A 15,420-nucleotide genomic window follows, 5' to 3' on the forward strand; every position below is an offset into this window, starting at 1 on the left:
ATAGTATAGATTTCAATTGTTTTCTAATTTTTTTTTCTATTTTTCTCTTTGAATATTACTCTAAGCTGAAACTCATCACCCACCAAGGGGCTGAGTTATCGTCCTCTTACACAGTGACACAGGCCAGTCCATGTGCTTTGTTTGGAAGACAGACCATGTAACCATTCATGGGGCAGCCCTTTGGCTTTGCAATGAAAGGAGCATAACCAGGTGATGCAAGGTGGCCCTGCACACGCAGACTCCTGATAGGACCATGGGATGTAGTTCTCTGTTGCTGGGCATGAAGAGTAGCCACCATCAGGAAACCCGAGGAGATTTTCTGTGCAGTGTGGCTGAAAAGCTACACAGGACCGCTCATGGATTGCCTTTGCTCGCAATGTCCTCTTGTTTCTTCCTGATCAGTTTCAAGACTGGAAGCCAGAAATGAATCTGAAGAGACAAAAAAGTGAATGAATGAGAACTGGAGTCATTTCAGATGCCTCTGACATAACCTTTTCATTGTGCGGTTAAAAGTGTCAGGAAAAATTGCCAATAGACTTTGAAATGGACAGAAAAGCTTATCCATATGGGTTATCCTGGTGTTTCACTATCTCTGACCTATTTCCCAATTCTGTATTGCAGATGGCTGATAGCAACAATGGAAATGATTCTTGTCCGTGACATGCAAATGAACTTCACTGCAGGGTGAAGGGGACCATGATCCCTCCCACCCACCATTGTGGAAGAAGCCAGTTTTACATCTATTAAGCAAATTCATTTTGGTATCCCTGATGGCCTATATATGTATGTGTTCTTTGAATTTTTCTTTTAGTTAGTTATAATTTCTTACTGTTCCCTCATTAATAAGTTAGTTAAATAAAATATTTGATATGTGTCCATTTTATACATGTATGAGAGTCACTACGTGTATGTGTGTGTGTGTGTATATATATATGTATATATAGTGTGTGTGTATACACACACACACACACACACACACACTGGAGAATAAGCAAATTCTTTGGAGTTCACAAAGTTGTGGTAGATATTTTCTTCTGTTCTTACCCTTGACCAGGGAAAGTATACTTTGTTGGGCTTTGTCCTTTAATAGCTAACACAGAGGACCTTCTCAGTAGCCTCTCTACAATATGACTGAACACACTTTAAACAATATTTTGAAGGATATCTTGTAGAATCCTCTGGACCAGCATTCAGATCACAAAGCTAAGAGCCTCAGCCATGTACCTTTGTTAACTTTACCCCAGTGTCCTATCTGCCGCTGGAAGACCTGATGTGAAGTTGAAGAGTGCTTTGAAGCGCCCTTTCCATTCGCCTCTCAAATCAACACTTTCTTACTTAGAGGTTATATGCACAACTTAGCCTTACCTTTGTGAGGTACAGACTCAGTTTGCTTTTGACTTCTTCCAGTGGCTGCTTTGATCTTTTCTTAAGTAGCTTTGCATGTAGGTATTGGACGCGCTCCCTCTCCACGCTGGGGTAGAAGGATGCTATCACCAGGATTTTAAGTTGCATCAGGATGGAAGACAACAGTCCCAGCATCACTAATATCACAAGGATAATACTGAGAGGAACCCAGGTCTTAGACAAGAGGAGATTTGGTTTCGGGATGCAGTTGGGTTCAAATACAGATATATTAAAGGAAGAATCATGGATGACGTCTTGAGTTCCTTGCTTCTAAAATGAAAGAATAAAATAATCAAAATATACGCCAGTTCCTGTCTTTCAACGTATTTTCCAGTGCGTGATACATAGCATTTATCTTCAAATATGCAGGGAGCTTTGACTAAAGGAACTATTCTTTTGTGTGTCATGATTGGAGCAAAGGAGAAGGGATGTGTCTTATTTGCTAACTATTACAGTGTTTTCCAAAGTGGGCTTGTGGGAATACAGTATAGATTCCCTTGAGAGAAGTGCATTAAATAAGTTTGTCTGTTCTATCCCTTCTTTTGAAAGTCACATGCCAATCAGACTGTTGAAGGCTCTGAGAAGAAAGCAGAGAAATCTGTCTAACTTTAGCCAGCAGTTTTCCTAATAAATTTCACTATACAACTCATTGTTCTGAAATACGTGTTTTTACAGTTTGGGCCATATGGGGCTATTGAAAGGCAAGGGGAGTCAGCTAAACTTCTGGGGAAGATTATTCTGGAACATAGCCCCTTAAGACCCAGTCACATCCCCCAGTCTGGACGAACCCTTCAGCAGACCACAAAGTCACAAGAATGTTGAACACTAACTTACGTTCCAAACTAACCTTCTGGAGCTTGGGGGGTTATTCCTACTGAGCGTACTATATCCCTTCCAGGTGGATATGTTGACCCTCGAGTCTATTTTACTGAAGCAGACTCTAAAATCTTATCTGTGGAGGTCTTAAAAACTGGAAATTTTCTCATCCTTCTTGGATCTCATGAGGGGTGTATTCCTTTCTTTTTGAAGGCAAGAGAACAAGCCAGTTGCCCTCAGCAAACCGACATAGAGGGCAACAGACGACATTGAGCCACCCAGCCAAGCCACCAGCAGGAGAAGCGTGTGCTGATTCAGCTCTCCCAACCCCCCCACCCCCCCTTGCCTGGGAAAGTCATTAGTCTCTTGGTGGATTTGTTTTCTAATTTGGTAAAACAGGAATTAATGGACCAGATCTTGCCCATGAAAACTACTCCCAGTGTAAATTAAACACCTTGGAGATGGAGCATTAGCCTTACAGACTGGAGTGCTTAGTAAGTTATTATCACCCCAGTGCCAGAGAGCCCAGAGACCAGGAAAAGGTAAATGGCTTCTCAAAAAGAACCCAACCACACCCAGAGGACACCCTGCACCTTGGGTCTATCCCAGTGCCTGTGCGGAATTTGGAAACCCAAACCCAGGACCTCTACACAAATGTCAAGGCAAATCTATAATTTCCCCAGCACGGTGCCTAAGCAATGAAAAACATTTGCGCAGCCTCTCCTTTTCTCTTATTAAAAAGACAGTCCGCCTACAATTAACTAGAGAGATTTCAGTCCCCCGAGCAAAGGCATGTACTCTCTTTAATGCTATTGAAGAAACAAACACATCGATTGAGTCAGTGATGAGAAATCCTGCAATAAGAAAGCAGTGGGTGTTCGGTCTGGGAGGGAGTTATTTAGTCTAGGAATTTAACTGGGGATTTTGCAGTTGGGAGTCCAGGCTGCATAAAGGTTCAGTCAACACTTTTCTATGGGGTTGTTGAGGGTAATGTGAAACATAAATTAACTCTTTCAAATTGCCAAGCAATATACTAGATGGTACCCCGACGTTTTAAAACATGTTTCTGTTTCTTCAGTAAGTAATGAATGGAAGGCAGGCTTTGGTGTCAGGCAGTCCTGAAAAGTTAATGCAGCCAAATGCCGTGCGCATGCTAGGTGCTCAGTAACTAGAAACTATGGCTATTTTTACTCATACTGCCCACCCATACAGCTGTCTCTACTTGGGTCATTTCCCATCTTCTTTATTTAAAACATTTATTTAAAATCATGTGAAAGTGGGAGAGAAATATTGGCAACGCTGTGAGCCAATGTTTCTCTTCCTACTTGACTTCTTTGCAAATCTGCAGCAACGGAGAAGGCCAGGCGCCTCCAAGGGTGTCCTGGAATAGGGGCAGGCAGCACCGTCTCCCAGGCACGGCAGGAGACAGCTCGAGAGGAGCTCCCATGGCAGTCCCGTGCCCACATCTGTCCCATGCCCTCCACTCTACTGTTGTTACGTGTGTATGCGGTGGCCTCCCCCCGGGATGTGAGCCCCTCAACGGAGGCCAACGCAGTCTAGACATCTTCGCATCCCCACTACCCAGCAGTGCCCAAAGATGAGGGGGTCAGGACATTGTCATTGGAAAGCTTCTGGGTTGTTTTGGATGCTTTCCCCCATCTGTCTAAAATGTTGAGAACACACAAGACAGGCATGGGTATGGGCTGAGAGAGAACTAAATGAGAGAGAAGCAAAACAAGGAGGGAGAGGGAGAGTTGAGAACACAGGAGGAGAATGGGGGAAGGAGAGAGGCCCTTTCACTGGCCGTCTCCCAAGATCAAGCAGGTCTGAAATTCTTGTTCGGCTTTCACTTGAAACACTACTTCCATTACCCACCCTGCTCCAAATATCTAGAGCAACAGGGTGCCTTGTAATGAACTGATTTCTTCAGGGAGAGCAGAGAGCTCAGAGTAATCAACTCTGAGAAGCAGCTGGACTAGGAGGGCAGGAGCTGAGGGACGTATCTGCTGAGGCAGAGGAAAGTGGAGGGAAAGTGTGGACGCAGCAGGAGGATCCGAGGCCCTGGGAGACACAGAGAGAAATGGAAAGTGGGGTTTCAAAGGAGGGTTTACAGGCAACGTTGCTACCATTTCCCCTCTGTGATTCCCCCAGCAGCGGCACAACCCATCACAGCTCGATGAAGAGGGGTGTTAGCACCAGCCCCAGCTGGGGAACTTAACCCAGCAAGCGTCTCGCACACACACGCACATGGACACACACGCCCCACCTGGTTCAGCTTCACAAGTTCTGGGTTAAAAAAAAAAATACAAGTGTCTGACAATATCCAGTTCCTCTGAAATGTCAACATAATCACAAATTTCCACAGGGAAGATGGAAGAGAAAAGATAAAAGTGGGATACACAAATACCACTGTCTCCTCTGTTAGCACCCAGCTGCCAACAAGACAAGAAGGAGAGGAAAGAAAGCCCCTTCCTCAAGACACAGGGGGCATCAGCTCAGAGAAAGGCACTATCTTGGCCAATTAACATTTTTCCCAGATCCATCCTGTGGCGATTAGAGATTAAATTTCTGGCTTTGTTCTTAGGGGATGGGCTTAGAACAGTGGTTCTCAATTTTGGCTACACATTAGAATTACTTGGGGAGGTTTTCAAAATCTTTCACCCCAGTCTAATTAAAGCAAAATCCCTGGGGATTCTGGAGAGAATTATTGGGTCCGTTTGTTTGTTCAGCTCCGCAGTGATGCAACTCTGTGGCCAAGGTCGAGGACCAGTGGTTTAGAAGGTGCTTGCTTGCTGGCGCCCAAACCAGTTTCTCAAGGTGTGGGTCTATGCATCATCTTTCTTGCAATCACATGCTTACTGAAAATGCTCACCCATTTAAAACAAAATCTCTGTAAATTATAAATGCCTGATACTCTGTATCCAACCCAGGAATTTTTTTTTAAGTGATAGGGTGTCCCTCTGTCACCCAAGCTAGTACAGTGGCATGATCATATCTCACTGCAACTTCAAACTCCTGGGCTCAAATTATCCTCCTGCCTCAGCCTCCTGATTAGCTGGGACTGCAGAGGCACCACCACACTTGGCTAATTTAATTTTCTTTTTTTTTTTTTTTTGTAGAGACAGGGTCTTGCTCTGTTGCCCAGGCTGGTCTTGAACGTCTGGCCTCAAGGGATCATCCCACTTCAGCCTCCCAAAGTGCTGGGATTTATAGGCACAAGCCACTATACCTGATTCCAGGAAATTCTTAATGCACATTTAAGATTGAGAACCACTGATCTAATGACTATCTCAAAAAACAAAAGAATAGCTGGGTAGCATTTTTTTAAGTGACTGCTGCCAGCTACTAGTGCCAGCCATATCACTGGGTTATTTAGGAGCCCTTTTCCAACAATCATCCTTTAAGCATACGCTGATGCATTGAGAGCCCTTCTACATTTGATAAGGACTCAATAGCACAGAAAAGAAGTTCTCACTCAGAGAAGTTGCTCAAAGTCTGCTTGCACAAGTCTGAGGGTGAGAGGAAGGCAGACCCCAAGTCCTGGTCTCTTAGGTTCATACCAGACACTCCTGTTTGAGAATCAACCTCATGTTGAACATCGGAGACACCTGCTGCCATGTGTCAGCATCTGTTGACAGTAGGAGGCTAAAAATGGCCCCCCAAAGATATAAGGGCCTAGTCCCCGGAACCTGTAAATATTCCTTAATTCAGGAAAAGCATCTTTACAAATGTGATTAAGTTAAAAATCTTGAGATGAAGAGATTACCCTGGTTATCCCGGGGAGCCCTAATGCAACCACACGTGTTCTCTAAGAGGGAGGCAGAGAAAGGTTTTCCATACACAGAATAAGGCAACACGAAGGCAGAAGCAGAAATGGGAGTGGTGCGGCCACAGGCCAAGGAATGTCAGCGGCCACCACAAACCTGGGGGCGGCAAAGCGTGGATTCTCCCCTGGAGTCCGGAGAAAACGTGGCCCGGCCAACACCACCTGGATTTTAGCCCAGTGATACTCATTTAGGACTCCTCACCCCCAGAGCCATAAGATAATAAACGTCTGCTGTTTTAAGCCACCCACATTGTGCTACTTGTTACAGTAGCTGCAGGAAACAAATACAGAATCACATCCTAACGTAAGGACTTCAATTGAACCTGCATTTGTTGGGCTCCTTCTACGTGACAAGCAGTGTGCCGGGCACTGGGAATGCAGAGGTGAGGAAGACCCTCCCCTGCCTCAGGAAGTTCGTGATCGTTTGCAAGACAGACCTGCAAACAGCCACGATACACCGTGAGAAGTGCCGTGAGCCCCTACCTCTCCGTGCAGTTTCAAGTGAACCTCAAACCCTGGCAAGCTGTGGAACTGTTTGCTCACTGAGAAAATGAGCCGATACAGCAGATAATCTGCGGCTGCAAACAGCACCCAGATGCAGAGATGGGTGAGGATGGGGAGGAAAAACAACGCCAGGTTTTTCCTTTCTTTAGGAGTCAGCCAGAAAGACGGGATGACAACATACTTCCTCCTTTCCTTCTTGTTCAGCGGGAGGACGCAGGGCCTCTGCTGATGCCTCTCCCTTTCGTCAAACTGAACAAATTGTCTGGTGATGTAAATGTTTTCATACTTCCAACCACCAGCGCCCAAAAATCGCTTCATGAAGAGGCCAGTGCCAAGTAGGACCAGCAAAAGCCCTGTGAGGCCAAGTAGCTTCCGACCCAGCGAGGACACCACCTCTGTGGCAGTCGTCATCTGGTACAAGATATGCAGGACTTCCCCTTTGGTGTCATTTAGCTGTGCCTCCAGGACATGGCTTGGACTGAAAAGAGAGACTGCCAGGGTCTGGTTCCAAGAAACAAGGTCGTCAAATAGATTTAGTGGAGTGGCAAGGCCATAAATCCACTGAATTGCCTCAATATATTTTTTCAAAAGTGGAAAATGTATGGAAAAGCTCTTTGCCCTTAGATTGCAAGTCATACTGTCTAGGAGACCTTTGAAGTTGTGAAAAATATTTTCCACATGTCCAAAGATCACTATCCCCGTGCCAGCTGTAATCAAAGCGTTCCTGCCCTCACGCAGGCCACAAGAGAGAAAGACGAGTAGAATGAAACATCTCGCATGCTTGGAGCAACACAGCAGGACACACATGATAATCCAGGAGGTGGTGAGCGCTGTGACCGGTGACAGAAACCAGCAGAAGGCCGCGGAGATGAGGCCCGAGGAAATGAAAGCAACACAACAACAAACTCCCCAGTGCTGGATAAAGTCCATCCATCCAGGACTTCTTGGACACACATAAGTCTCCCAAAGACTCAGGAAGACAGCAGCACCTAAGGTCCGGACACCCATGGCCCCTGTGTCCCTGAAAATGAAAAGGAAACCACGGTCAGAAAGTGTTTTTCAATGTCCTCTGACATTTGTAAAGGGCGTAGTGGGAGACTGATCACAAAAAATGGCCACAGTTCTTCACCTCTGTCTGTGTTCACCCCTCACAATAGGACTTTGCAGTTTCTCCCACCCAGAGGTGATAGAACCAGAATCCATCAAGGGGTGGGGTCTATTTCACCATCTCTTGCATCTGGACTGGCCTTGTGACTCAGGATAGAATGTGGCAGAAATGACAGTGACAATTCTGAGCTGTTACTCACTCCTGCATGCTCTCTTGGAAACCTACTACTGCCACGTGAACAAGTCCAGCTTCATTGCCTCCTATTGCTGCTGTAACAAGTTACCGCAAACTTAGTGTTTTAAAGAAACACATATTTATTCCCTTGCAATTCTGCAGGTCAAATCTAAAACAGGTCCACGGTGCTGTGATGCTTCTGGAGGCTCTAAGGGAAAATTGTTTCCTTGTCTTTTCCAGCTTCTATATGCTGCCTACTTTTCCTGGTTCGTGGACACTTCTTCTATCACGAAGCCAGCAATGCAGCATCTTCCCTCCTCTCTAACCTCTGCTTCCATCCTTCCATCTTCTCTCTCTGACTCTGATTCCTGCCTCCTTCTTACCAGAACCCTTGTAAATACATTGCGCTTACCCAGATAATCTAGGATGATTATCTCCTCATCTCAAGAGCCTGAACTTAATCATATCTGCAGAGTCCCTCTTCTGGGCATTAGGACATGAACATCTTTGGGGGGCCATCAGCAGCTTGTCACACCAGGTTGGATGGCTGGATGGTGAGAGGCACCTGGCCAGTTGATTCCACCAACTCAGCCAATGGCCACCCAACTGCCAGACATGTGAGAGAGGCCATCCTAGACCAACCAGTCCCCAGCCAGCCCACCAGATGACCACAGACACATGTATAATATATGCTGATTTAGTTTAAGCTCTAAATTCTGTACTGGTCTGTTAGGTAGGAATTGTTCATTGATAAAGGCAACCATTCAATATTATAAGCCTTAATAGCTGAACCCTAGGCTGATCCGTCAATAAACTGCATTATGTAAGACTATCCTTTAAACATCATCTATTTTCTTGTGCTCTTATTTTACAGACCAGAAAGCTTACCAAGGGCATCCAAACTTAAATGTGTCATTGAACTGAGGCCACTGTGTCTGCTCTGCTCTGTAACCATTGCTTCTTCCCTCCTCCACCCCTACCTACCCTCTGAGTACTGTTCCCTCCCAAGAATCTTACAAGGAAAATAAGAATATTTTTGTCACTGAGTTAATCATCTCTTCTTTATTCCCAGATCTGGAATAATTAAAATGAAGGCGTTCTGAAGCTGTTATCACCCCATCAGCCATGCAGATTTAGGTCTGTGATGCACTCAGAAAGACTTAGGTTTGTGTGCAACAATATAAAATAAATCTGATATTCTTCTCTTTTGATTGACATGAAAATATCTAAAGAGCATTATGTGTATGGAATTTTAATGATGATATTGATAAATTTTTAAATACTCTGAAATAAATTCCTTGCTCTCATCAAATAGGATGGGGCTGGGTTTATGGGGCAGCTTAATACTGTTAGAACCAGTGCATTACACAGGTCATGTGAGAGATGAATCTGGGCATTGGCTGCAGGGTGCGAACTGAGCAACATGAGGTGAGGAAATTATTCTGTTTCTGTGTTCAGGCTGGACGAAGTTAATGAAGGGCAGAAATAAGATGGAGAAATAGGCAGGTTAGGGATGAATGTGTGTAAATTTCTCCAGCAAGAATAGAGAGGACTTTCAGTTCCTGCCACTTAATCTGAATGGAAATGCTCAGACCAGAAAAGAGATATGGGGAGAACTTGAGTGCTGAAGAAGGGTCATTACCATGTGGGACTGGCCTTAGCAGAGATTCCAGATCCCACCTGCAAGGATGTTCTTACTCCATCAGGAGGAAAGGGAATCAGAATGGTAATTGAAATGGGGACCAGCAGAAGGCCGTAGTTCTTTTTTTCCTGCAAGCTTGCTTCCTTTTGGAATCAGAGTTTGGACTGAAGGTTGGCAGTGCTCACAGGCACAGCCCCCAGGAAGACAGAGACCACGAGCCCCTGTGTTCCTGAACCTGCCCCAGCATTGCCAACCCAAGTCAGGCCTGCTTCGCTGCAGGCAGGTGGGCAGAGGGCAAGATGCCTGCGCCAGCTTGGGCCAGGAGCTGCTGCCTCTCCTCCCTGGTGTGTCCCTGTGCACTCACTTTGCCATCGCTTTGGATTTGAGCCCAAACCATTATTTGATTAATTGGTACACTGGTAGGTATTAACTGCCTATTATGCTGTAGGCATTTTTCATAAAGCATCTCTTCATGCCACCGCCCCCCACCCCCACCCAAAGCCTGTGGATGCTCTTGGCATTTTACACAGGGAAACCGAGGCTCTGAGTGCTTACTGAAATTTGTCAGTGATCACACAGAGTAGATGGCACAGCCGGACTCACACCTGGCTCCCCTGACTCCTGGGCAGGCCCTGTCCCCTGCACCATGCCCAATTCCGCGACAGGCCGCTCAGCTTGTCATGTTTGTCCCTGCTGGGGACACATCACACTTTCTACCAGTGAAAACCCGTTTCCACTACCTGCTCACTCTTTTTATTTCCTGCATCAAAATAGTTGTCTCTGTAAGGCTACGTCTCAAATTAGTAGATTCTTCTCTAAAGCAAATCAGAAATCCCAGCTGTTTTAATTTTTTCTAATTTCCTTTATGAGGCACCATTTCACTTGCTTCCTAAAAAATTAATAATGTATATTCTGGATCTATTTTTCCCTTCCCTTGCCTTCATCCGTGTACAGTGTGTTCTTAAAACAGACATTTCTCTGAAATGAAAGAGATTTATGGACACATTAAAATTTCAACATTATGCAATAAAATCTAATATCAATTAAATAAGATATACTGCTGCAATTTTGTTCTGTAAGGGGCACATGTTTTCTTAACAAGCAACAGCTCTAATATTACCCTTCTTGTTTTTGTGCTGAAAACAGCATGTCACCAAGACACCAAAACTTTCTGCAGTGAGAAGACTGAACACATGCTCTCCTGTTTTATAGCTGAAGCCACAGAGCAGAGTTTTGGACCACAATCCTGGAGGCTTGTGTTCCAGTCTGCCCTTCAGTCACCGTCAAGTGTTCCTCATTTTCCCTAATTGAATATAAGACCCGCCTGCTCCTTCCTGGTGAAGTTTAATGTGCACCTTAACAAGCACCTTAAGACTCCCTGAAATAAGGTGCCCAGCAAAGTCAGTACATTTCTTGTTTCTTTGCTGCCACAGAAAATGGAGAACTTCCATCCTGTGCTCATTAGGTGGAGGTTGAATGCGCAGGTTGATGGGCAGCTTAGAGACAGGAGCAGGACAGTGCCGCTCCCAGCACTGGGATGCCGTCCACGCCCCCGTCAGACATCTGCTGATTTCCTTCTTCTTGCTCCCGTGCAGGGGCGGCCATTCTGCTGATCTTTCTTCAGACATTCCCAGTTCTTTCCTTTTAGGCCAATCAGTGAATCAGAATTTTGACAAGCTGCTTGCTGGTTTCTTTCTCAAAGACTTTGTCAAGTAGATACTCAGATTCTTAAATTTTCGTTTTAGGGCAAGAAGGAATCTTATATTTGAGTACAGAATCACTGGGGAATCTTATTAAAATGTAGACTTTGATTCAGAAGGTCTAGGGTGGCATTCTAGATTTTGCATTCCTAACAAGTTCCTAGGTGCTGCTGCTCATCTGAGGATCAGACTTTGGGTGGCAAATTCCAGAATTCAGCACTGTCTGATAGAACTTTCTGTAATCATGGGCACATTTTGTATCTGCAGTGTCCAACATGGAAGGCACTAGCCACTGTGACTACCAAGCCCTCGAAATAGGGCTACTGCCACTGACAAATTAAATTTTAAATTGTATTTAATTTTAATTAATAATTTTAATTCATTACTTTAAATTAAATAAAATTTAAATTTTATTTAATTTTAAATTAAATATTTAGTAATTTAAATATAAATTATGATTAAATAAAATTTAAATAAATGACTGGAGTCTATGTATGCGATAGCACAGCTCCAGATGGTTGATTGACACCTAACTGGCTGATTTTCACAGTTGAGGAAATTAAAATCCAAACAAGCTAAGGGACTCATCACAGCCATCCTGGCATCAGCAAAGCTAAGGGTGAGACCCCAGTTTTTACCACTCAGTGACACATTTCCCATCACGTCACATCTCATCTCTGACTTTCATGAGCCCTTTTTAAAAATCTTGCTATGATTCCTGGGTCATGGAGTTAAAATTTCCTACACACTTGTAGTAGGCTGCTGGTGCTGCTGTAGCAGAACACCACAGGCTGAGTGGCTTAAGCAACAGAAATGTATTTCTCATAGTTCTGGAGCTGGCAGTCCCAGCTCACGGTCTGGCAGGGCTGAGTTCTGGTGAGGGCTCTCTTCCGGGCTTGCAGACAGCCGCCTTCTTTCTGTGTCCTCATGTGGCAGAAAGAGGAGAGAAGGAGGGTGAGCTCTCTAGTGTCTCTCCTTTTTTTTTCTTTTTCCTTTCCATGCTGTATTACTGTTCCTGAAGTACAAAGGCCCTTCCAACAGGTTACCTAAGACCATTTCACCCACCACTCTGTTTGACCACCAGGCTCTTTCTCTCTTCAGCAATGGTGAGGCGTTTACCTTTTCCTCTTCTGGGAAAGATGGGCTCATGACCTCGCTTAACCTTAATTACTTCCTTAGAGACCTCATTTCCTAATGCAGCCACATTGGAGGCTGGGGCTTCCATGTATGAACTGGCAGAGGACACATACATTCAGTCCATAACAATACCTATTTTGCCTTCAGTCATCACAAAATACATAATTAGTGAATAAACTGCAGCTTGTGCCGATGTCTGAGACTTACTGAAATACTACTAATAATAGATGATAGCTGTCAACTTGTTGCTACGTGCCTGGCCACTGCTATAACATCTGACATACATGATTTCTAATCTTTATGGCAACCGCATACTTTTGTGCCTATAACTTTTTAGATGAGGAAACTAAGGCTCAGAGAGGTTAAATAACTTGCCCAAGGTCAAACAGGTAAGAAGTGGAAGAGCCAGGATTCTAACCCATGTTTAAGTGATACTGTGGGGTCAGGGTGGGCAGCTCTTCGGCACCTCTTTAACATGATCTTCAAAGAGTAGCTTCTAAGTTTGGTTGAAATGTGTTCCAAGGATCCCAATCACGCGTGCATCCTGAAATGCAGATTCAGCAATGCCAGTAGGAGCTCTCCTGCATTGTCAACCACAGCCTATGTCCCCAACTCCTCTGCCAGCACAGCCTCACTGAGCCTTCTCCAGCCGACTGTAGATCTCCTTTCACAGCCAGACGCTCACGCAGCTGTGTCGTGGCACTCATGAACACCCATGTTTTATTTAGAGACCACTATGGCCAGCATTAGACTCACCCTTGCTCATCCCTGAAACTAGGGCACCCTGGACTCAGGCCCATACTGGTCTGAGGTCTTGGCTCTCCCAGAGTCCGGGGACAAGAGGTGCATTCAGCGTTGGTCCCACCTTCTCTGTTGAGCAGGGGTCAGAGTCAGGGCTCATTCTGTGCTGGCATGTCAGAGCGGTGCAGGCAGCACTCAGCATTTCAAATGCCTGCAGGGGTCAGACAAGTACCGGAAAGAGTGAAGGAAATAAGGAGAAACAGCTGCTCCTTGGGGGAGTGGGGTGTGGGAGGATGGGCAGTGGAGCTCCAGGGGCTGAAGAGCCCACGCTCCCGGTAAGTTGCAGGGACAGCAACTCCCAATGCAGCAGACTTAGGCTCTCTATAGACCCAGTTGTCAGATTTTCTAGGTTTTTATTCAAATCAGAAATCTGTATTTCTTTGGATGACATCTTCTGATTAAAAAAAAAAAAACAGTTGGCTCAAATTGTTTTGAGATGCTTTGACTAGCTGATTTTGGCCACGGCTTGTCCCTTTGCCACCCTTGATCATCAGGTGATGCTCACATAGCCCTCCCTCCTCTCTGCTCAGCCCCTCACCTCAGACTCCCTCTTCGCCACTCCCCTAAATTATCTTTCCCCTCTCTCATCCCTTGGGACATTTTTAAATCATGCTGTAAGCCAATTTCCAGTCTCACGCATGAAGGTTTTTGCCTTGGGAATATTTATTTTTGCCCAAAGATCTCTAACTTTATTTTATTCCCCTCTTTTGTGCTAATTGGATTGAGTCCCTTCCTCTGTCTCTCCATCATTTTTTCTGGCAGCTTCTCAAAGCTTACCTCATCCCTTTAACCTGTAATTTCTCTTTATTTTGCCCCCATTATCAGTAATGTTTATTCCTGACTCAACGTCCTTGTTTCCTCAGCCAGGACAGAGTAACTGGCTTCTCACTGTCGCCAACAGCAGTATCCCAAGAGTAATTACCACTTTCATGCTTTTATCCCTAAACTGCAGTTTGCACCATCCCTCAGGTGGGAAAGCTGCAGCTGGTGTCCACAGCAGAGTGTCACCAAGGGCCCCATCTCTCTTTCACGAGGTTAGAGTAATTTTTGTATGGCTGGTCGGGAGGGAACAAGGGAAAGAACAGGGCCGGTGATGAGCAGCCCCGGTCCAAGCCCAGGGCCGTGCAGAGTCGTGCTGTCTGCAGATCAGCCTGAGCCCACATTTACCTGCTATTAATGAAGGGCTGAGCTGTTGCCATGGGAAACGGAAGCAGCCAGACTTCTACATCAACCTGCACAGGCTAGCTAGCAACACTGCTTCAAGGGGCGTATACCGCAGTTGTTTTCCCTGGGGGGAGTTAAATGTCAGTGGCAGCAGCAAGAGCCCTGGCATGGAGGGCACAGGGCTCTGGGTCCTCACCCCTGTTGGGTCACCACCTGTTTGCTCACCCCCTGTTTGCTCACCTTGTTGAGGAGTCAATGAGCCCACCCTTCCTGAGCACTGTCGTTTGAGCACAGAACAACTCTCAAGATGCAGATGAACTCATCCTCGCTTCAGATACAAGGTCCAGTTAGCAGCCGCAGCACATGGAGCCATGAAATAATAATGAGAGCCTCTAACAGAATGGGCCACCCTGGGAGGATTGGGGGATATTGAAGATGCACATCACCAATGTGCCTCCACAGCTGGCGAACAGAAACCCACAGGCTGGCTGCTACTGCAAGTGTAGGGGGAATAAATGTGGCCTTCCTTGGGGGAAAGGCCTGGAGATGATGACCTTGGGAGCTGTCCCAGGGCTCCCCTTGGTCCCCACTTGCAGAGCCCTTGCCTTGTCTGACATCTTGCAATTTCCATTAAGCGAAACCAGCTCATTCTGACCTGCTCCTGTGCAGAAGCCAATGGCCTATGCACAACAAGCTCAGATACAGTCTGCAGACACCCTGGGGACAAGTAAACCCAAACGGACAGTCGCTCTACTTTCTGTGCTCCTCCAACCAGCTCGGCTAGGCCCCTGCGGGAACTGGTCTGAGCCCATCAGCCTCCCTCACTGTCTTCATGGCTTGTGTGAATCTCATATTAAAGGGAATCTGAACAAAGGGCAGCACAGAACAGGAAAACCACAGCAGGCAGGGAGAGGGGAGGCCTGTGTTCCAGCCTCTCCCCGAGACAGGCTGCCTGACCTCGGATAGGCCACTTCACCTCCCAGGACCGCCACTCCCTTGGGCCAGCTGAGTTCTAAGGTCCCCAGTAGCCCAACAGTCTCCGACATGAGAGCTGCGGAGAGCGGCAGGGCTGGCCCCGGGCGTTGGCATTCCAGGCTCGCTTCGAGACAGAGCATCAAAGCCCCGCACCTGTGAGTGCGACAAA

At 46.0% G+C, this 15,420-nt stretch overlaps 1 protein-coding gene across 1 annotated transcript; it reads right to left on the bottom strand.

Annotated features, from left to right (window-relative positions):
• Positions 1–404: 404 nt before the first annotated feature.
• On the bottom strand, positions 405–7,558 carry DCSTAMP (dendrocyte expressed seven transmembrane protein). Its single transcript, XM_069466110.1, has 2 exons — positions 6,732–7,558; positions 405–429 (listed from the first exon to the last, which is right to left on the bottom strand). Exons 1-2 carry the CDS (start codon positions 7,556–7,558, stop codon positions 405–407), a joined length of 852 nt encoding a protein of 283 aa, XP_069322211.1.
• Positions 7,559–15,420: the final 7,862 nt, after the last annotated feature.

The sequence above is a fragment of the Eulemur rufifrons genome, chromosome 3 (genome assembly GCF_041146395.1).
Source record: "Eulemur rufifrons isolate Redbay chromosome 3, OSU_ERuf_1, whole genome shotgun sequence".
Classification (NCBI taxonomy): domain Eukaryota; kingdom Metazoa; phylum Chordata; class Mammalia; order Primates; family Lemuridae; genus Eulemur; species Eulemur rufifrons.

What these genes read in the sequence shown, in the direction of transcription:
- DCSTAMP (XM_069466110.1), bottom strand. Translation starts at nt 7,558, where the DNA reads ATGGGTGTCCGGACCTTAGGTGCTGCTGTCTTCCTGAGTCTTTGGGAG. An exon ending in AACAAGAAGGAAAGGAGGAA is followed by an intron (nt 430 to 6,731) that starts GTATGTTGTCAT and finishes TTGTCTCTTCAG; the next exon opens with ATTCATTTCTGGCTTCCAGT.